The sequence below is a fragment of the Pogoniulus pusillus genome, chromosome 9 (genome assembly GCF_015220805.1).
Source record: "Pogoniulus pusillus isolate bPogPus1 chromosome 9, bPogPus1.pri, whole genome shotgun sequence".
In the NCBI taxonomy this organism is placed as follows: Eukaryota; Metazoa; Chordata; class Aves; order Piciformes; family Lybiidae; genus Pogoniulus; species Pogoniulus pusillus.
Window position 1 is genome coordinate 39691320 of NC_087272.1, and position 19940 is coordinate 39711259.

The following is a 19940-nucleotide window of genomic DNA, read 5'->3' on the forward strand; positions in this document are numbered from 1 at the left end:
TTTGAATATCTCCAGAGAAGGAGACTCCACAGCCCCCCTGGGCAGCCTGTGCCAGGGCTCTGCCACCCTCACAGGGGAAAAATCCTCCTCCTGTTTGCATGAAGCTTCCTCTGCCTCAGCTGCCCCCCAGTGCCCCTTGTGCTGTCCCTGGGCATCACCCAGCAGAGCCTGGCTCCAGCTCCGAGCACTCCGCAGCAGCCACAAGGCCGGCGGCTCCCTTTGCTGTGTCCCACCACGGCTCTTCACCTGTGACAGAGCAGGCTGGCACCAAGCGGCAGCCTCGGGGGCCCGCTCCGCGCCTCACGCTGCCCGCGCAGCCGCCCCGACGGCGTCCCCGCCTCGCCGCGGGCCCTGGCACCCGGCCCGGGCCCGGCCCCGCCCGCTGCCGGTACCGTAGGGACACTGGATCCACCGACTGAGGCCTTGGGACCCTGCCGGCGGGAGGGTGGGAGGGGCAGCGCGGGGGCGGGCTCGGCGGGCGGGCAGCTCCTCGGCCCGGCTCTTCCCCGCGGCCTCAGTGGTCCCGGCGGCGCGGGAGAGGGGCTCCGCCGCGGGTCGCCGCCGGCCATGCCTCCGCCGCGGCCAGGGGCCCGGCATGGCCTCGGGACAGCTTCGGACGCGGTCCCCTGCGGGTGTCCGTTGAGGAGCGGCGGTCGCGGGACGCGAGGGGCCGGGGCCCGGGCGCGCCGCTGAGCAGCTCCTCGGTGCGCGGGCGATGTCCTCGCTGGTGAAGGAGGACCTGACGAAGAGGCTGTTCGGGCCCCGGCGGCAGAGGCTGCACGAGTTCATCGAGGTGGAGGGCTCGGGCGCAGGGCGCTGCTACCTGTGCGCCGCAGGTACCGGAGCGGGCGGGCGGGTGCCGGGGTGCGTGAGGGAGCAGCTGCGGGTCCCGCCGGGGCGCAGCACTACGCTCGCTGTCCCCAGCCTGCGGAACCCGGGCTCTGTGCGGCGTGGGATTCGCATGGGCTTCGGTGTCGGTACTGCCGAGAAACGGCGGCGCTTGAGTGCCGAAAGCGGCCGGGCGGCGGCTGAGCTGTCGCTGCCTCGACTCCGCCGGGCAGAGCAGCGCCTTGCCATGGATGTGAGGAGGTTTTCCATAAGCCAACGTTAACAACGCTAACCTTGCAGGGAGCACTGGTAACTTGTGGAGCTTTTGCGCTACCCCTTGCCTTAGCCTGGCGCTCTGAAAGCGTGCCCATTGCCTAGGGGACAATACACAGCACTCGTGAGTGAAGTAAACGCCGTTCGAGTTAGGAATTAGCACGAACTGCGAGGAAAACAAGATTGCCTTGATTAACTCAATTAGCTGGCTCTTAATTTCACTTTGGTGCATCTGTTTCATAACGGTTTTAGAGCAAGGTTGGTTCCTTTTAGCCTCACAGCGCTGAAAGGAGCGGCAGAGAAATTCTCCATCAGCAAATTCAACCTAGTAGCATGACTTGACCTCAGCGTAGTTGAGTGAATGCTTCTTCCACTCTGGTTCCTCTTCAGGTTCACAGTACACAGAACAGGTAGAAATCATTTCTGTGGAGAGAAGGGCAGCAAGGCTGGGGAGGGGCCTGGAGCAGAGCCCTGTGAGGAGAGGCTGAGGGAGCTGGGGGTGTGCAGCCTGCAGCAGAGGAGGCTCAGGGCAGAGCTCATTGCTGCCTGCAGCTGCCTGCAGGGAGGCTGTAGCCAGGTGGGGTTGGGCTCTGCTGCCAGGCAGCCAGCACCAGAAGAAGGGGACACAGGCTGAAGCTGTGCCAGGGCAGGTCTAGGCTGGATGTGAGGAGGAAGTTCCTGGCAGAGAGAGTGATTGGCATTGGAATGGGCTGCCCAGGGAGGTGGTGGAGTGGCCGTGCCTGGAGGTGCTGAAGCCAAGCCTGGCTGGGGCACTTAGTGCCATGGGCTGGTTGGTTGGGCAGGGCTGGGTGCTAGGTTGGGCTGGCTGAGCTTGGAGCTCTCTTCCAGCCTGCTTGCTTCTATGATTCTATCTGTGAGACATGGATTAGGTTAACATCCAGTCTGGGATTATGTTAACTGCCCTCCGCGGTCATCATCTTGCTGAACATCTGAAGCCTTCATTTGTTTTCCAGGTTATTGGAAATACTGAGCAAGTTATGTTCCCTGCACTCATGGAATTTTAGTAGGACAGGCTTTGTATTCCAGAACTGTAGAAATGATTTAAGGAAGTGGGTCCCTGCTCGCCATAGAGTGCCTAAATGCACAGAGGTGCCAGCCTGATTCATAGTTTATCAGAGCTATCCAGCAGAAGTATACTTAGTGGCATGTAGTAGAGCTAAGCAGTTTGCTGTTAGGAAATACCCAAGGAGAAGAAATAATATTATGTACCTATAAAACAGAATCACAGAATCAGGCAGGGCTGGAAGGCACCACAAGGAGCAGCCAGTTCCAACCCCCCTGCCATGCCCAGGGACACCCTACCCTAGAGCAGGCTGCACACAGCCTCAGCCAGCCTGGCCTCAAACACCTCCAGCCATGGGGCCTCAATCACCTCCCTGGGCAACCCCTGCCAGCCTCTCACCACTCTCCTGCTCAACAACTTCCTCCTCACCTCCAGCCTCACTCTCCCCACCTCCACCTTTGCTCCATTCCCCCCACTCCTGCCACTCCCTCACAGCCTCAGAAGTCCCTCCCCAGCTTTTTGTAGCCCCCTTCAGATCCTGGAAGGCCACAAGAAGGTCCCCTGGGAGCCTCCTCTGCTCCAGCCTGCACAGCCCCAACTCTTTCACTCTGTGCTCACAGCAGAGCTGCTGCAGCCTCTGAGCATCCTCCTGGCCCTGCTCTGGACACTCTCCAGCATCTCCACATCCCTCTTGTCCCAGGGGCTCCAGAGCTGGATGCAGGACTCCAGGTGGGGTACCTTTTAAAATCTTTTAAAGAGAGCTGCTTTTCAAGCTGGAGAAGAAGAAGCCATTAAAGCCCCTACATGGATTAACTGGTTGGAATTCCCTGAAGACATGAAGGGGAAATTGTGTGGAGTATTAAGAGTGGGATCTCTCCCGAATCCAGTATTAAACTCTCTTAATATATTCATGCATAGTCAAGTAAGTGGTGAGTGGAGTGGAAATCTGACTGTGAAAGATGGACTGCATTCATCTGCCAGCAGCCTCTGCTGTGCTTCTGTGGGAGCAGAACACATTATCTAAAGTCTTATCCCTGCACTGCAGCTCAGTGTATTCCTCCTGCTTTCAAATTGCCATACGAGAGAAGGACAGAACTAAGCAGTCAGACTGCAGGCAAAGCCTGTGCCTTTGGAAGTCTTTTTTTTCCAGCAAAATCTTGCTTAGGGATATGGTTTAAGGTCAATCTTGTAGAGGAGGGTTCTAGGCTGGGCTTGGAGGTCCTGAGGGGCTTTGCCAGCCTGCCTGTGTCTGTCATTCTGTGAATCAAATGATGAATGCCAGAGGGGTGTAAGGAGAAGGGGAGTCATTGCCTGAATTCCTCACTGGCAGGAGGGAGGCAAAGCAGAGTTGCCCTCTGAAAGAAAAGAGGAAGTGATAGCCACAGACAGCACTCAGAGAGCTGGAGGGTTTCAGTCCCTCCTGAACTTCCATCTGCAGACAGAAAAAGGGGGGAGGTCAAAAAGCAGCACCAGGTGTGGCTGTGACTTGGCATCTTCTTAGCCCGTGTGGGCTTTGCTGCTGTGAGTCCAACTGCTGTGGGGTTTGTGCATCCATGGAGAGCAGCAACCTCACAGCTCTGAGGAGCACACACACCACAGGAGGTGCAGGTTCTCCTGGAGGGCACAGGTTGGGACCTGCACTCTCCTGGTTGTTTTGACAGAAGTTGGACACAGGAGAGGCTTTTCCAGTGCTCAGCCACCCCTTCTGTGGCTGTCCCCAGCTGAGCATTTACCTCAGAAACCAAAATGATTAGAAGCACAGAATCAGTCAGGGTTGGAAGGGACCACAAGGATCAGACAGTGATCCCGAAGTTTTTTCCCAACCTGGATGTTTCTGTGATAATTGCAGAGTCTTAATATTGTGCTACATGCCTGACATTAAGAGCATCCTTTCACTGCATGCTTCATAAAGCTGGGAAGAATGCAAAGCTGAAGTGCAACCACATTCCAGGGGTTCACACAACCCACTGGTGGTACCCCTGAGAAGAATGGTAGGCATTACACTGGGTTGTCCAACAGAGACTATCAAAAAGGTGTTCAGTCCATAGAAGGCTGTAAGAAATAGTTTGCAGCCTATGGAGGCACTGCCCATGGCTCTGTGAAGCTGTGTCCTCCCCTAAGAGAGATTCTGGAGCTTGATAGAATGACATGGTAGATTATAAGGTCCCAAGGAGACCTTATTGTGGCCTTCCAGTGTCTGAAGAGGGCCTGCAAGAAAGATGGGGTTGTTTAGCCTGGAGAAGAGGAGGCTCAGGGCAGAGCTCATTGCCTGTGTTAAGTCCAGCACAGCCCTTTACAGCCCTGCCTGCCACCACTGACATGATCTAAGATGCAAGTCTGATTAAGTCTGCTGTTATTGGGCCTTTTGAGAAGTGCTTTCATATCTAAACTTGGGTTTGTTCCTTTTTTTTCTTGCAGTGACTAAAAGTGAGGAAGTAGAGATCTGTATGGTTAAACACTTGCAAGTGGATCGAGAGGAGAAATATGAAATAGTGGAGAAGTGGTTCCTGAAAGACCTGGAGATGATTGATGGGAAGGAAGCAGACACTGTAAGTGTTGTGTGTGATTAAACACTTAGAGCATGCTTCACTTTGTGTCGAAATCTGGGGTGCTATTAAAGTGCACTGTCTGGGAAATAAAGTTATGTACAAAACCCCCAAAACCTAAGTCAGACCTCCAAGGAAATGTTGGTTTTGTTGCATGTGAAAGGCTCCATATTGCATTTGCACTGCTGGGGTAGGAGGAGGAAAAGAGAGATTTTCTTACTGTAATCTTCATCCCTGAAGGTGTTGAGGCAAAGCCTGAATGAGGCACTTAGTGGCTGAGAGCAGCCAGGCAGAGAGGGAGCTGGGGGTGCTGGCAGAGAGGAGATGAAGAGGAGGCAGCAGTGCCCAGGTGGGCAGCAGAGCCAGTGGCATCCTGGGCTGGCTGAGGAGCAGTGTGGGCAGCAGGACAAGGGAGGTTCTTGTGCCCCTGTGCTCAGCACTCTCAGGCCAGCCCTGGAGTGCTGTGTCCAGCTGTGGGCTCCTGAATTGCAGAGAGCTGTTGAGGTGCTGGCAGGTGTGGAGAGAAGGGCAGCAAGGCTGGGGAGGGGCCTGGAGCAGAGCCCTGTGAGGAGAGGCTGAGGGAGCTGGGGGTGTGCAGCCTGCAGCAGAGGAGGCTCAGGGCAGAGCTCATTGCTGCCTGCAGCTGCCTGCAGGGAGGCTGTAGCCAGGTGGGGTTGGGCTCTGCTGCCAGGCAGCCAGGGACAGAAGAAGGGGACACAGCCTGGAGCTGTGCCAGGGCAGGTCTAGGCTGGGTGTGAGGAGGAAGTTGTTGTCAGAGAGAGTGATTGGCATTGGAATGGGCTGCCCAGGGAGGTGGTGGAGTGGCTGTGGCTGGGGGTGTTGCAGCCAAGCCTGGCTGGGGCACTTAGTGCCATGGTCTGGTTGGTTGGGCAGGGCTGGGTGCTAGGTTGGGCTGGCTGAGCTTGGAGCTCTCTGCCAGCCTGCTTGGTTCTTTGATTGCCTCTTGTCCTGTCCCAGGGCACAAGTGAGCAGAGCCTGTCCCTGTCCCTTCCTTCCTGACCCCCAGCCCTCAGCTATTGATAGACATTGCTCAGATCCTCTCTCAGCTACTCCTCTCCAGTCTGAACAGCCCCAGAGCTCTCAGCCTCTCCTCACCAGGCACTGCTACAGTCCTTTCAGCATCCTTGCAGCCCTCCCTTGGACTCTACCAGTAGATCCTTGTGTCTCTTGAACTGAGGAATCCTGACCTGGATGCAGTATTCCAGGTGGAGCCTCATCAGGGCAGAGCAGAGGAGGATGAGACCCTCCCTCCAGCTGCCAGCCACACTGTTCTGAATGCCCTCCAGGACCCCTCTGGTCTTGGCCACCAGGGCACACTGCTGCCTGCGGATAGTCCTTCACAGAGTCAATCAGACTCAGGGAGCCCTGCAGGTAGCTGGACAGAGAACAGCAGATTGCCTCTGCAACACCTGCAATGCACTGCCATAATTTCCCTCTCCCTGGTTGTTTCTCCTTAGGATAATCCATGCTTTGACATGCACTTCCACCAAGTGTACAGCCTGGCAGCACACAGCTGTGCCTCCAAGTACACCTTTGCTCGAGCTCTAAGCAAGCTGAACGCCAGGTACCTGCAGAAGGACCTGAAGATTGTCAACTTCGATGACACCTACCTCAACGATGACTCCATCTGGTCCTCCAACAACAGGGACTGCTTAGTGCTCATGAGGATCTGCTTCTATGCCTTCAGCCTTTTGTGTCTCTCCCTCTGGCCTTTGTCCTAAAGATACACTTTCTGCCATCGAAGGGGACTGGTTAACTTTCACTGCCCAGCATTCAATAAACCATCTGGCCAAAAGAGATTGTTAAAGTGATCAGCAGAAGTGTGGCCAGCAGGGCCAGGGAGGGGATTCTCCCCCTCTGCTCTGCTCTGCTGAGACTCCACCTGGAATCCTGCATCCAGCTCTGGAGCCCCTGGGACAAGAGGGCTGTGGAGATGCTGGAGAGTGTCCAGAGCAGGGCCAGGAGGATGCTGAGAGGCTGCAGCAGCTCTGCTGTGAGCACAGAGTGAAAGAGTTGGGGCTGTGCAGGCTGGAGCAGAGGAGGCTCCCAGGGGACCTTCTTGTGGCCTGCCAGGATCTGCAGGGGGCTCCAAAAAAGCTGGGGAGGGACTTTTGAGGCTGTGAGGGAGTGGCAGGAGTAGGGGAATGGAGCAAAGCTGGAGGTGGGGAGAGTGAGGCTGGAGGTGAGGAGGAAGTTGTTGAGCAGGAGAGTGGTGAGAGGCTGGCAGGGGTTGCCCAGGGAGGTGGTTGAGGCCCCATGGCTGGAGGTGTTTGAGGCCAGGCTGGCTGAGGCTGTGTGCAGCCTGCTCTAGGGTAGGGTGTCCCTGGGCATGGCAGGGGGGTTGGAACTGGCTGCTCCCTGTGGTCCCTTCCAGCCCTGAGTGATTCTATCAAGCACCAGATCTGAGCATTTGTCTGCTTCTCCTGTAAGGCCTCTCCAAAACTGAGTAGGAAGAAATTTGCAGGAGTAAAGGATTATCATGAGTGGATCTGTAACTTCTTATGAAAGGCTTCAGCTGAACAATGGAGTGAATTAATATGTGGCAATGTGGATACAGTGTGGGTTTCTTTTGGAACAGAGGAGTCCTTAGCCACTTCTGTTCCAGTTAAAAGAAAATATGTCAGCCTGAAAAGGAATGAGTGATAGCTGAGGAAACAGCACTTCATGCTCACCTGTTTGAGAGGAAGAGAGAGCACAGAGACTGTCAGAAAAGGCTCTTTTTTGTTTTCCTGTGGGTTCTTTTGTAAGTCTTTAGCTCACATCAGATTTGAGGATACAGAGAAACTTGTATACAGCCAACCCTGTGCTGAGCTGCAGCAAGAGCAGTCTGGGCACAGGGCAAGGGAGGGGATTCTGCCCCTTGGCTCTGCTCTCCTCACACCCCACCTGCAGTCCTGGGGGCAGTTCTGCAGCCCCCAGCACAAGCAGGACATGGAAGTGTTGGAGGCAGTGCAGAGGAGGCCACCAAGATGCTGAGAGGGCTGCAGCAGCTCTGCTGTGAGCACAGGCTGAGAGAGTTGGGGCTGTGCAGCCTGGAGAGGAGAAGGCTTGGAGGAGACCTTGGAGTGGCCTTGCAGGATCTGAAGGGAGCTACAGGAAGGCTGGGGAGGGACTATTGACAAGGTCTGGGAATGAGAGGAGGAGGAGGAGGAGAAATGGGTTTGATGTGGTAGAGGGGAGATTGTAGCTGGATGTTAGGAAGGAGCTCTTTGCAGTGAGGGTGGTGAGACACTGGCACAGGTTGCCCAGGGAGGTTGTGCATCTTTGATCACATCGGGTGATGTGCTCCATAACGTCCCTGGAGGTGTTCAAGGCCAGGCTGGATGAGTCCTTGAGCGACCTGTTCTAAGTGGGAGGTGTCCCTGCCTATGGCAGGGGGTTGGAACTGGCTGAGCTTCGAGGTCCCTTCCAGTCTAACCCATTCTATGGCCTGTCCTTAGAATGTTCACCTCTCCACCCAGAGCTTCCACTTCTCAGTTTCTCTGTTCCGAATTATTTGTGTGTCCGAGCTCGAAATGCACCTCCAAAGGCCACACAACGCCGCCTGCCTACCCGCTCCGTCGGCGCTCGCAGCTCGGAGTCACAGGCGGCGCACTGCCGGCGCTGCGCCGCCTCCTCCCGCAGGGGGCGCTGCAGGGGGCGCTGCGGGGCCGTGCGCCTTCCGAGCCCTCCTAGCCCGCGCTCTCGCTGCTCGCCTCACGTCAGCGGAACCGGCAGTTGCGGGCAGCGCGCGGCGCCGGGGCTCTGCGGCTGGGGGCACCGCGGCCTGAGGCGGCCTGAGGCGGCCCCGCGGCTGGGGGCACCGCGGCCTGAGGCGGCCTGAGGCGGCCCCGCGGCTGGGGGCACCGCGGCCTGAGGCGGCCTGAGGCGGCACCGCGGCTGGGGGCACCGCGGCCTGAGGCGGCCTGAGGCGGCACCGCGGCTGGGGGCACCGCGGCCTGAGGCGGCCTGAGGCGGCACCGCGGCTGGGGGCACCGCGGCCTGAGGCGGCCCCGCGGCTGGAGGCGGCTCCTTTCCTGTTCCCAGTCCCTTTCCTGTGCCCAGGTCCGGCTCCGCGGTAAGAGCGAGGCGCCCCTGGCATCCCGCACCCTTCCCGCGGCCGCGGATACAGGGGCCTGCCTCGGCGGGCTGGGCCCCGGGTGGGTTGCCCGGGGTGGCGTGGCCGTGCCTGTGCCGCCGGGCTGGGGACGGGGCGGCGGAGGCCTCGGTGAGGGTTGAGTCCGGGGCGGTTTGTGCAGAGCTCGCAGGCGGGAGGCGGTGGAGCGGCTGCCGGGCGGTGTCCCCGGGAGGCTGCTCCCGCCGTGGCTGTCTGGGTGTGCCTGTTAAACGCTTGCTCCTTCCATCGCTGTGTGGCTGTGAACGGCGCCCCCGGGGGTGCCGCAGTCGGGCTGCGCTCGAGTTCTGCCCCGCTGGCGAGCAGAAGAGGTATGTCTGCCTGCGCACACACTGAGGCTGAGCAGCCCTCAGCGAGTAGTGCTATGGAATGAGTCTGTCGGACCCGTCCCTTGTAGTCCCTGGGCAGCCAGGAGGTAGAGGCTGGATGTTAGGCGGAAGCTCTGCACAGAGAGAGTGATTGGCATTGGAATAGGCTGCCCAGGGAGGTGGAGAGACAGAGACAAAGTTTCCCCTCCTGTTCCTTTGGCACCTCCTCTGCTCCAGCTTGCCCCCAGCCCTGGAGGTGTTTAGGAGGAGGCTGGATGAGGCACTTAGTCCATGGGTTAGTTAATGAGAAGGGTTAGGTGCTAGGCTGGACTCGATGATCTGAGAGGTCTCTTCCAACGTGCTTGATTCTGTGCTTCTGTAAGGCTGGGGAGGGGCCTGGAGCAGAGCCCTGTGAGGAGAGGCTGAGGGAGCTGGGGGTGTGCAGCCTGCAGCAGAGGAGGCTCAGGGCAGAGCTCATTGCTGCCTGCAGCTGCCAGCAGGGAGGCTGTAGCCAGGTGGGGTTGGGCTCTGCTGCCAGGCAGCCAGCAATAGAAGAAGGGGACAGAGGCTGAAGCTGTGGCAGGGCAGGTCTAGGCTGGCTGTGAGGAGGAAGTTCCTGGCAGAGAGAGTGATTGGCATTGGAATGGGCTGCCCAGGGAGGTGGTGGAGTCCCCATCCCTGGAAGTGGCTGGATGAGGCACTTAGTGCCATGGGTTAGTTAATGAGAAGGTGTTAGGTTGGACTCGATGATCTTGATGGTCTTTTCCAACCTCCTTGATTCTGTGTAATTGTTAGACAGCAGCTATGAAGCATTACATTGCCAGAGGATTCTCATACAAACAGCATTTCCTTAGCTGTGTGCACTTGACAATACTGAGATGTGTCTGAATGTGTTCTGGCTTGCTCAGATCTTTTGGCTGAGAGAAGATGACTGCAATCAAGCATGCTCTGCAGAGGGACATTTTCACTCCCAACGATGAACGCTTGCTGAGCATCGTGAATGTCTGCAAAGCAGGCAAAAAGAAGAGGAACTGCTTTTTGTGTGCCACAGGTACAGAGTAACACCACTTTGTATGTCTTGCCTTCACCTTGGTTTTCTGTTCAGTTGCATTTGTCTCACCTTTGTTTACAAGGTTTGTTCTTGCTCTGTATAAAATGGGTGCTTTGCATGTCCGAGGGAGAAAATCAGTTGTTAGTTTCCAGTTCTGTGACTGCTTCTGCTGAAAAAGAAACACTTCTAGCCCCAGGTGATGCTGGAATTTGAAGTGGAAGAGTCTAAATTCTTTGTGTGGCTGGTGGGCTTTTGAAGCAGGCTTTGTGTAGTGAGTAAAAGGAGATTCAGTAGGCATACTGGGAGTCCGAGGCAGAGGGCTGGAAAGGCACAGTCATGGATCTGAGTTTAAAGTTCCTGGCAGTGCATGTCTATGATATTCCATCTCTTTAAAAAATGGCAGCTTTGGGCCATATCAATAAATTAGCTTGCTGGAGTATTCTTTTTGACTGAAAACACTCAGAAATGCTTTTATCCTGCCTATAATCTCTCTGCCTTGTTGGTTATGTGGCTGTGGTCAGAGATCTGCCATACGAAATTGGAACAGCTGTAAATTGGGTTCATTTCTTCAAATTGTACAGAGATGTCTATCAGGTCGACTGAGGCTTAAACTGAGCTGTGTATGGTGTGGATAAAACCACTTAAAAGGGTCTCTTTCCATCAGATAAATGTGTTGAAATCTCCCCCTCAGGTGATTCCTTTCATGTGTGCATTCTGAAGTGGCTCTTTGCCTTTCTTTCCCAGTGACAACAGAGAGACCAGTGCAAGTCAACGTGGTGAAGGTGAAGAAGTCTGACAAGGGGGATTTCTACAAGAGGCAGACTGCATGGGCACTCCGAGATCTGGCTGTGGTTGATGCCAAAGATGCTGTGAAAGTAAGGGCAGCTGCCCCTGCTTTAGTGCTCTGCTCAGTGCCAGGTTAAGAGTTAGCTTCCTTGGGACAGAGTGCTCTACAGCTTGGATTGTAGCACAGGAATTGGGAATTAGAATCATGGAATGGCTCAGGTTGGAAAGGACTTCAGAGGTCATCTGCTCCAACCTCCCTGCCATGCCCAGGGACACCTCTCAACTGGACTCTGCTGCCCAAAGTCTCATCCAGCCTGGCCTGCAACACCCCCAGCAAGGAGGCAGCCACAGCCTCCCTGGGCAGCCTGGGACACACTCTCAGCACCCTCACACTCAACAACTCTTTCCTCAGCTCCACTCTCAGCCTGCTCTGCCTCAGCTCCAAACCATTGCCCCTTGGGCTGTCTCTAGAGCCCCTGATGCAAAGTCCCTCTGCAGCCTTCCTGCAGGCTGCCTTCAGCTCTGGGCAGGCAGCTCTGAGGTGTCCCTGGAGCCTTCTCCCCTGCAGGCTGCACCCCCCCAGCTCCCTGAGGCTGTGCTCACAGCAGAGCTGCTCCAACCCTTGCAGCATCTTTGTGGCCTCCTCTGGCCTCCCACCAGCAGCTCTGTGTCCTCCTCCTGCTGGGGCCAGCAGCCCTGGAGGCAGGATTGGAAGTGAGGTCTGAGTAGAGCAGTGCCAAGAGGCACAATCCCCTCTCTTGCCCTGCTGCCCGCACTCTTCTGGCTGTAGCCCAGCACACAGCTGCCTGCTGGGCTGCATGAGGGCACCTCTGGCTCCTGGGGAGCTGCTCAGCAGCCCTACCCCCACAAGGCTCTTTCTTTAGAGCTGTTCTCAACCCGCTCTGCACCCAGCCTGGGTTTGTGCTTTGGACTGATCTGACCCACGTGCAGTACCTTGCACCTTGAGTTGTGGAGCCTCGCACTGTTGGCACTGGCTCACCTCTCAAGCCTCTCTATCTGATGTAATGACTTTTTCATCAGCAGCCTGAACCTTGTAAAACACTTGTAATAGGATCTTTAAAGCAGACTCCTGCTAGCTGTAGTCCATGGTGTGGCTGTAGAAAGGAAAGGACTGGACTCTGGCTCTCAATGTTCTCACAGGTCTCTGCATTCATATTAGTGTTGCCTGATCTGACCTGACAAAAATGCTGTCTTCGTGGTGTGATGCTCCTGGTGTTTTAGCACCTTCATTATAGAATCATTCTGCTTGGAAAAGACCCTTCAGATCCAACCAGTCCAAACATCAACCCTGCACTGCCAGACCCCTGCTAAACTATGTCACTCAGCACCATATTACGCAGCTTTGAAACCCTTCCAAGGATGCCAAATTAGGGTGCCAAAGTTGCTGTATCAGCTGAAGGTTGACATCTGTGTGGTTTGATTTTTCATCTTGTCATCTCCATAATTAAATTCTCTTTCCTGCTGCTCAGAGAGTCCCTTGGCTGTTGAGCCTGTAAAGTGTATCATCTTTAAGGCTGGGGAGGGGCCTGGAGCACAGCCTTGTGAGCAGAGGCTGAGGGGGCTGGGGGTGTGCAGCCTGGAGAAGAGGATGCTCAGAACGGACCTCATTGCTGTCTGCAGCTACCTGAAAGGAGGCTGTAGCCAGGTGGAGTTGGGCTCTGCTGCCAGGCAGCCAGCACCAGAAGAAGGGGACAGAGGCTGAAGCTGTGCCAGGGGAGGTCTGGGCTGGATGTGAGGAGGAAGTTCCTGGCAGAGAGAGTGATTGGCATTGGAATGGGCTGCCCAGGAGGTGGTGGAGTGGCTATGGCTGGAGGTGTTGCAGCCAAGCCTGGCTGGGGCACTGAGTGCCATGGGTTAATTAATTAGAAGGTGTTAGGTGCTAGGTTGGACTCAATGATCTTGAGGGTCTTTGCCAGCCTGATTAGTTCTGATTCTGATCTGTTGTAGGAGAGTCCTGAATTCGACCTGCACTTCGACAGAGTGTACAAATGGGTTGCCAGCAGCACAGTGGAGAAGAACACCTTCATTTCCTGCATCTGGAAACTCAACCAGAGGTATCTTAGGAAGAAAATTGACTTCATCAATGTCAGCTCACAGCTTTTGGAAGGTAAATTTCTACAGCTAGAGGTTAACTATAAAGTTTCATAATTACTGATGTAAAACAGATAGACTAAAAAAGAAACCAAAACCCTAATCCTGAGGATTTTTCCTACTCAGTTTTAGTCTCTTCTGTTTTCTAAGCCTTCTGATTTGCTGTTAGAAAACTGGGAACTAAGACAGAATACTTGAGTGCCAGGGTCTAGTTGATTGGATATGGCTGGGTGCTAGGTTGGACTGGATGAGCTTGGAGGTATCTTCCAACCTGTTTGATTCTATGATTAATGAAGTTGTAAATATTGATAATGGTCAGACTTAGAATCATAGAATGGTTTAGGTTGGAAGGGACCTCAAAGCTCAGCCAGTTCCAACCCCCTGCTGTAGGCAGGGAGACCTCTCACTAGAACAGGGCTTGGTGATCCCAGGGGTCTTTTCCAACCTGAATGATTCTATGAAAGTTCATTGTATTTCTAAGACACTTCTGTTTCTTGAACAGCAACAACAAAATCTACCTGCAGTGTCTGTGGGTCTCAGAGTACCGATTCTGCTTTGCTCTGCAGTTTCATTTCCTCTGAATGGGAAGAATGCTTTTTCCAAGTGATGCTTCAGTGGTGTGCTAAAGGCTCTGTGAGGTTTTAGGTGAGATTTCTGGTTTGCAAACTGTGAAGCCTGTGTTAAATTCCGCTCTGCCTGCGACAGTGGTTGCTCAAAAGGCTTTTTTCCCTGGTTGCTCATGCTCTAGTGAATACTCTGTACAGGAAGGTAGTTGAACTCCTTTAGTAAGGCCTAGTGAGTAAAGGTGTCTTGCACTGAGTCTGTCAGAAGTGGTTAAACTGCTGTTAAATACTGGACTGGCTTGTGCAGAAGAACTGGAATAGGATAGAATCAACCAGGTTGGAAGAGACCTCCAAGCTCATGCAGTCCATCCTGTCACCCAGCCCTAGCCAAACCTCTCTTCAATTTAGGAGCCCAGAGCTGGACACAGCACTCCAAGGGTGGCCTGAGCAGTGCTGAGCACAGGGGCACAGGAACCTCCCTTGTCCTGCTGCCCACACTGCTCCTGAGCCAGCCCAGGATGCCATTGGCTCTGCTGCCCACTTGGGCACTGCTGCCTCCTCTTCAGCTCCTCTCTGCCAGCACCCCCAGCTCCCTCTCTGCCTGGCTGCTCTCAGCCACTCTGGCCCCAGCCTGCAGTGCTGCTTGGGGTTGTTGTGGCCAAAGTGTAGAACCCTGCCCTTGGCCGTGTTCACTCTCATCCCCTTGGCCTCTGCCCACCCATCCAGCCTGGCCAGATCCCTCTGCAGGGCTTTCCTACCCTCCAGCAGCTCCACAGCTGCTCCTAGCTTGGTGCCATCTGCAAACTCACTGATGCTGGACTCAATCTCCTGGTTCATATCATCAGTAAAGATACTCAACATGACTGTGCCCAGCACTGATCCCTGGGGCACAGCACTGGTGCCATCTGCCAGCTGGATGTGGCACCATGCAGCACCACTCTCTGGGCCCTGCCCTCCAGCCAGTTCTTGGCCCATCCCAGGTGACACCAGGCTGGGTAACTCTCTGGAGCTTGGTGTGCACCGAAATTTGATTTGTTGTTTTTTTTTTAAACCAAATTCTGTCTCTTGAAGTTTGTGCACTGTTACAACGTTGTCACTTTCACTTGAAAAACGTACACACTGTTGATACTTTGTCTGCTTAACATTCTCTGCTTCCTTTCCTCTGCCTTTCCATCCCTTTTAACTCTCCAGAACTGCCTAAGGTTGCAGAAGGTGCGTAACACCTTTTTCCTTTCTTTTGCTTTGTAAGCTATTTTCCTGTAGTAATAAATCTCCTTGGAGTGTTAATTTTTCTTACACAAATCTTTGGATAGCTTGTTGAAGTGCTGAAAGATGTTTCAAGTCTCTCAGTGCCTCCTGGCTGGGCTGCACTGGTGTTTGTCAGTCTTTGAATGGGTTGTTGAATGCTGCTGTGAGTAAAGGGAATTTTCACTTCCCTCGGTACTGATTTTCCTGCTGTGGAACTTAACTTTGTGCATCGAGGTCATTTTTGTTTATTCAAGGATGTATTTCTTAATCAGCTTCAGTATGTTTCCTTTGTGCTCTGTCTACCAAAAGAGCCTCTAACCTCTGCTGGTCTCTGCTAGCAAGCGTAGTGTGATGCTGTGGTGTATTCTGATGCTCGCCAGCAGCATGAGGGGTGAATCCAGTGAGGCAGTGTGTCCCTTTGGACATGGCTCAGAGGAAGGTGGCTCTTTGTGTTCTGCTTGTGTTGTATAATTTGGACAACCTTACTGCTGAGTTCTGGCAATCTGACTGAAGGCCATGGAAGGCTGGAATGTAGGGAGCAGGGGCTTGCTCTGAATGGATTCATTTCCTTCAAGGTAGTTGAACGTAAGTGCTCTCAAAATGCTCTCTGCACTTGATAACCTCTTTTTATTTACCTTCTCTACATAAGAATCTGTGCCGAGTGGAGAGAATCAAAGTGTGGCAGGAGGTGATGAAGAAGCTGTGGACGAATACCAGGAGTTAAATGCAAGAGAGGAGCAGGACATTGAGATAATGATGGAGGGCTGTGAATATGCCATTTCTAACGCCGAAGCCTTCGCTGAGAGGTTGTCAAGAGAGCTCCAAGTGCTGGATGGGGTAAACATCTCTTGTCATGCACAGAGTGGTGGCATGCTGAGCTGCTTGCTCTGCTTCTGCCTGGGTGCTGTTCTTTGCAAAGGCAGCTAACATCTGCCACGTGTTTAACTGCCTGCTCCTAAGCAGAGCAGTGTTACTGGGTTTGAAAGACCTACAGCTTTGCTCTTTATGACCTTCTGGGGGGAGTTGCAGGCTTTGAAATGAGTTGAGAATCAAAAAAGAAAGGCAGCATTCTGCATCTACCTCCTTTTGAAGGCAAGGGTGAAGGAAAAGAGAGAATAGATATTCATGCTGAGGTCCATGGATGTAAGGTCTTGTGCCTCAACCACCAGGAAACTGGCTTAGTCTAAGAAGACTGCAGTGCTTGCTGTCTGGAACAGCATCGTGCTGTTGGCTGTTTGCTTCTTAAGCGACCTAGCACTCTAAAGGTCACTTGGAAAACTGGAGGAGATGAAGGGGATACAGACTGGGGGGAATAGTCAACAGCCTCCTCAAACTGCCAAACAGCGTGCTTCAGTTCTATGTTGCAAGTGGCTGTCACCAGAGACAGCTTATCCTGCAACAGAGAATATCATCTTAACATCTGAGCTGCCTGGCTGCCACTGAAGAATTTTCCACTGCAGCAGGGGTTACTGTTTGCCTGTTACCAACACTTCCATTCTAACAGCTTGAGCAAAGCTTTGGCTTTATACCTCTCTGAGAGAGCCTCCATAGACTTGAGGAATGGCTATGTTCAGTCTGACTTTAAATGACAGGAGCTACAAGGGGACACAGTCCTAAGCTGTGGCAGGGCAGGTCTAGGCTGGATGTTGTTAGGAAGTTGTTGTCAGAGAGAGTGATTGGCATTGGAATGTGCTGCCCAGGGAGGTGGTGGAGTGGCTGTGGCTGGAGGTGTTGCAGCCAAGCCTGGCTGGGGCACTTAGTGCCATAGTCTGGTTGGTTGGGCAGGGCTGGGTGCTAGTTTGGGCTGGCTGAGCTTGGAGCTCTCTGCCAATCTGCTTGGTTCTATGATTCTACAAGATTATATTATCTTGGTGCATTCATCATGATGAGGGGACTGCAGCACTGCCTGGTGAGGAGAGACTGAGGGCCCTGGGGCTGCTTAGTCTGGAGAAGAGAAGACTGAGAGGGGATCTAGTCATTGTCTGTAACTATCTGAGGGCTGGGGGTCAGGAGGGGGGGACAGGCTCTGCTCACTGCTCCCTGAGATAGGACAAGCAGCAATGGATGGAAGCTGCAGCACAGGAGGTTCCAGCTCAACACAAGGGGCAACTTCTTGCCTGGAAGGGTCCCAGAGCCCTGGCACAGGCTGCCCAGAGAGGCTGTGGAGCCTTTCCAGGCCTGTCTGGATGTGTTCCTGTGTGCCCTGAGCTGGATTGTGTGGTCCTGCTCTGGCAGGGAGGTTGGACTGGATGATCTCCTTGGGTCCCTTCCAATCCCTGACATCCTGTGAGCAGGGGTTTTGGGAGGTGTTCATTTGGCAGTACAAGAGGCAGAAGAATATAATCAGAAGACTTTTGAGACAGAAAGTTGTCTCTTGAAATGTAATGGCTTAACTTTCTGCACAGGCAAATATCCAGTCGATTATGGCCTCAGAGAAACAGGTGAACATCTTGATGAAGTTGCTGGATGAAGCTCTAAAGGAAGTTGACCAAATTGAGCTCAAGCTGAGCAGCTATGAAGAAATGCTCCAGAGTGTGAAAGAGCAAATGGATCAGATCTCAGAAAGCAACCACCTGATCCACCTCAGCAACACAAACAATGTGAAGCTGCTGTCAGAGATTGAATTCTTGGTGGTAAGCATTTGTGTTGTGCCAGGTACAGAATACTTTTAGGCTGCTGTGCTAGTGGCAGCCCTTTATGGACTTCATTTAGAAGAATGAGCTGATTTTGTCTCTTTGATTATTGCACTACCATCAGGGAGCTTTTCTAGTTGTATTTGTCATTCTAACTGTGTGGTGCAGCAGACAGGCTGGAGGGCAGGGATCCATCCAGAGGGAGGTGGACAGGCTGGGGAGGTGAGCACAAGCCAAGCTCAGGAGGTTCAACAAGACCAAGGGCAAGGTCCTGCAGTTGGGTCGAGGCAGTGCCAAGCACAACACCAGGCTGGGCAGTGAGTGGCTGCAGAGCAGCCCTGAGCAGAGGCACTTGGGGGTGCTGCTGGAGGAGAAGCTCCACAGGAGCCAGCAGTGTGCACTTGCAGCCCAGAGAGCCAAACAGAGCCTGGGCTGCAGCAGCAGCAGTGTGTGGCCAGCAGGGCCAGGGAGGGGATTCTCCCCCTCTGCTGTGCTCTGCTGAGACCCCACCTGGAGTCCTGCATCCAGCTCTGGAGCCCCTGGGACAAGAGGGCTGTGGAGATGCTGGAGAGTGTCCAGAGCAGGGCCAGGAGGATGCTGAGAGGCTGCAGCAGCTCTGCTGTGAGCACAGAGTGAAAGAGTTGGGGCTGTGCAGGCTGGAGCAGAGGACGCTCCCAGGGGACCTTCTTGTGGCTTTCCAGCATTTGAAGGGGGCTCCAAAAAAGCTGGGGAGGGACTTTTGAGGCTGTCAGGGAGTGCCAGGAGTGGGAGGAATGGAGCAAAGCTGGAGGTTGGGAGAATGAGGCTGGAGGTGAGGAGGAAGTTGTTGAGCAGGAGAGTGGTGAGAGGCTGGCAGGGGTTGCCCAGGGAGGTGGTTGAGGCCCCATGGCTGGAGGTGTTTGAGGCCAGGCTGGCTGAGGCTGTGTGCAGCCTGCTCTAGGGTAGGGTGTCCCTGGGCATGGCAGGGGGGTTGGAACTGGCTGCTCCTTGTGCTCCCTTCCAGCCCTGACTGATTCTGTGTTTCTGTAACTGGCCTGCTGCTGGCTAATGGGCAGTGTTATTGTTTTGTAGAATCACATGGATTTGGCTAAAGGTCATATCAAGGCCCTTCAGGAGGGAGATCTGACATCTTCTCGAGGCATTGAGGCCTGCACTAATGCAGCAGATGCCCTTCTGCAGTGCATGAACGTAGCTCTTCGACCAGGTAATGGATGTTGCTCTCAGAATGCCAGGGGGGAAAGGACTCCAGGGATCAGACGGTTAAAGGTCCAACCTTTCCAGGTGATAGTGTGGTTAGATGTCTCAGCACTCTGCCTTAAAACTCTACACTGGAGGGGAATCCACTGCTTCTCTGGGGAAGTGATTCCAGTGTCTGACTGCTCTCGTGGTGGAACACTTTCTTCTGGCTTCTAGTGGGAATCTCCCCAGCAGGAACTTTTCCCCATTGCCCCCTGTCTTTTCCATATCACCCCTCCTGGAAAAAGAGTCTCTGCCATCCTGGTAGCCACCCTTTCTGTGCTGCTGTGTGGCAGTAAGTGCTCCCCTGAGCCTCCTGGAGTCTCTGCCATCCTGGTAGCCACCCTTTCTGTGCTGCTGTGTGGCAGTAAGTGCTCCCCTGAGCCTCCTGGAGTCTCTGCCATCCTGGTAGCCACCCTTTCTGTGCTGCTGTGTGGCAGTAAGTGCTCCCCTGAGCCTCCTGGAGTCTCTGCCATCCTGGTAGCCACCCTTTCTGTGCTGCTGTGTGGCAGTAAAGGCTCCCCTGAGCCTTCTCTGCTGCAGGCTCACCAAGCCCAGCGCTCCCAGGCAGTCCTCTGATCATTCTCTCCACTCCAAGGTACAAAACCTGTTCTTGTAGTGCCATTATTGCCTGTGCCTTTCCAAAGCAGTGTTGAGGGAGCTGTGTTTGTCTTGTCTCTAGGGCACGACATGCTGCAGGCAGTGAAGCAGCAGCAGCAGCGCTTCAGCGACCTGCGGGAGCAGTTTGCACGGAGGCTCGCCAGTCACCTCAACAGCGTCTTTGTGCAGCAGGTATTCCTTACTGCCTTCTAGGGATCTTGGGTCACAAAGCTTGCCTGAGGAGGAGGAGCCTTACACCTGAAACTGGACATGTGCTGTGATGAAATCAGTAGAAGGATGAGCTGCTAGAAGCAGGTCAGGCAAAGGTACTTCTGAGTGCACCGAGCCTGCAGAGGTCTTTTCCACTGGAGTAAGAGTGGCTTTGCTGTCTCAGTCAATCATAGCAAGAGATGGATGAGGATTTCTCTTGATTGTAGAGCTTGACTAACTGAGGAGGAAAAACTGAATAGTCTGAGTGTCAGAGGCAGAGGACTTTGGTTCTTGGTGTCTGTACATCAAGGGTCATCAAAACCCTCATACAAAGTAAATGTCTGAACCTTTGCTCTTGAGCTTAACTTGAAAGATTTAGAACTCAGG

At 54.2% G+C, this 19940-nt stretch overlaps 2 protein-coding genes across 8 annotated transcripts in view; both read left to right on the forward strand.

Moving 5' to 3' along the window:
* Positions 1–477: 477 nt before the first annotated feature.
* EXOC1L (exocyst complex component 1 like) lies at positions 478–6489 on the forward strand. The gene is made up of 3 exons (XM_064149304.1): positions 478–836; positions 4544–4674; positions 6150–6489. The coding sequence occupies exons 1-3, from the start codon at positions 716–718 to the stop codon at positions 6411–6413; spliced, it is 516 nt and encodes a 171-aa protein (XP_064005374.1). The 5' UTR covers positions 478–715; the 3' UTR covers positions 6414–6489.
* A 2171-nt stretch (positions 6490–8660) lies between these two features.
* EXOC1 (exocyst complex component 1) overlaps positions 8661–19940 on the forward strand; it is a 33731-nt gene continuing 22451 nt past the window's right edge. For 2 of the 7 annotated variants that reach the window (XM_064149307.1, XM_064149313.1), the window contains exons 1-8: positions 9707–10165; positions 10910–11040; positions 12920–13079; positions 14818–14838; positions 15524–15711; positions 17280–17507; positions 18579–18711; positions 19426–19535. In XM_064149307.1, coding sequence (XP_064005377.1) covers positions 10042–10165; positions 10910–11040; positions 12920–13079; positions 14818–14838; positions 15524–15711; positions 17280–17507; positions 18579–18711; positions 19426–19535 — 1095 coding nt within the window. In that variant the 5' untranslated portion in view covers positions 9707–10041. Of the gene's footprint in view, positions 8900–9706; positions 10166–10909; positions 11041–12919; positions 13080–14817; positions 14839–15523; positions 15712–17279; positions 17508–18578; positions 18712–19425; positions 19536–19940 lie in introns of those variants that run through there. The other 5 variants (XM_064149312.1, XM_064149314.1, XM_064149310.1 and 2 more) reach the window with 4 other exon arrangements.

What these genes read in the sequence shown, in the direction of transcription:
- EXOC1L (XM_064149304.1), top strand. Translation starts at nt 716, where the DNA reads ATGTCCTCGCTGGTGAAGGAGGACCTGACGAAGAGGCTGTTCGGGCCC. An exon ending in CTGCTACCTGTGCGCCGCAG is followed by an intron (nt 837 to 4,543) that starts GTACCGGAGCGG and finishes TTTTTCTTGCAG; the next exon opens with TGACTAAAAGTGAGGAAGTA. An exon ending in ATGGGAAGGAAGCAGACACT is followed by an intron (nt 4,675 to 6,149) that starts GTAAGTGTTGTG and finishes GTTTCTCCTTAG; the next exon opens with GATAATCCATGCTTTGACAT.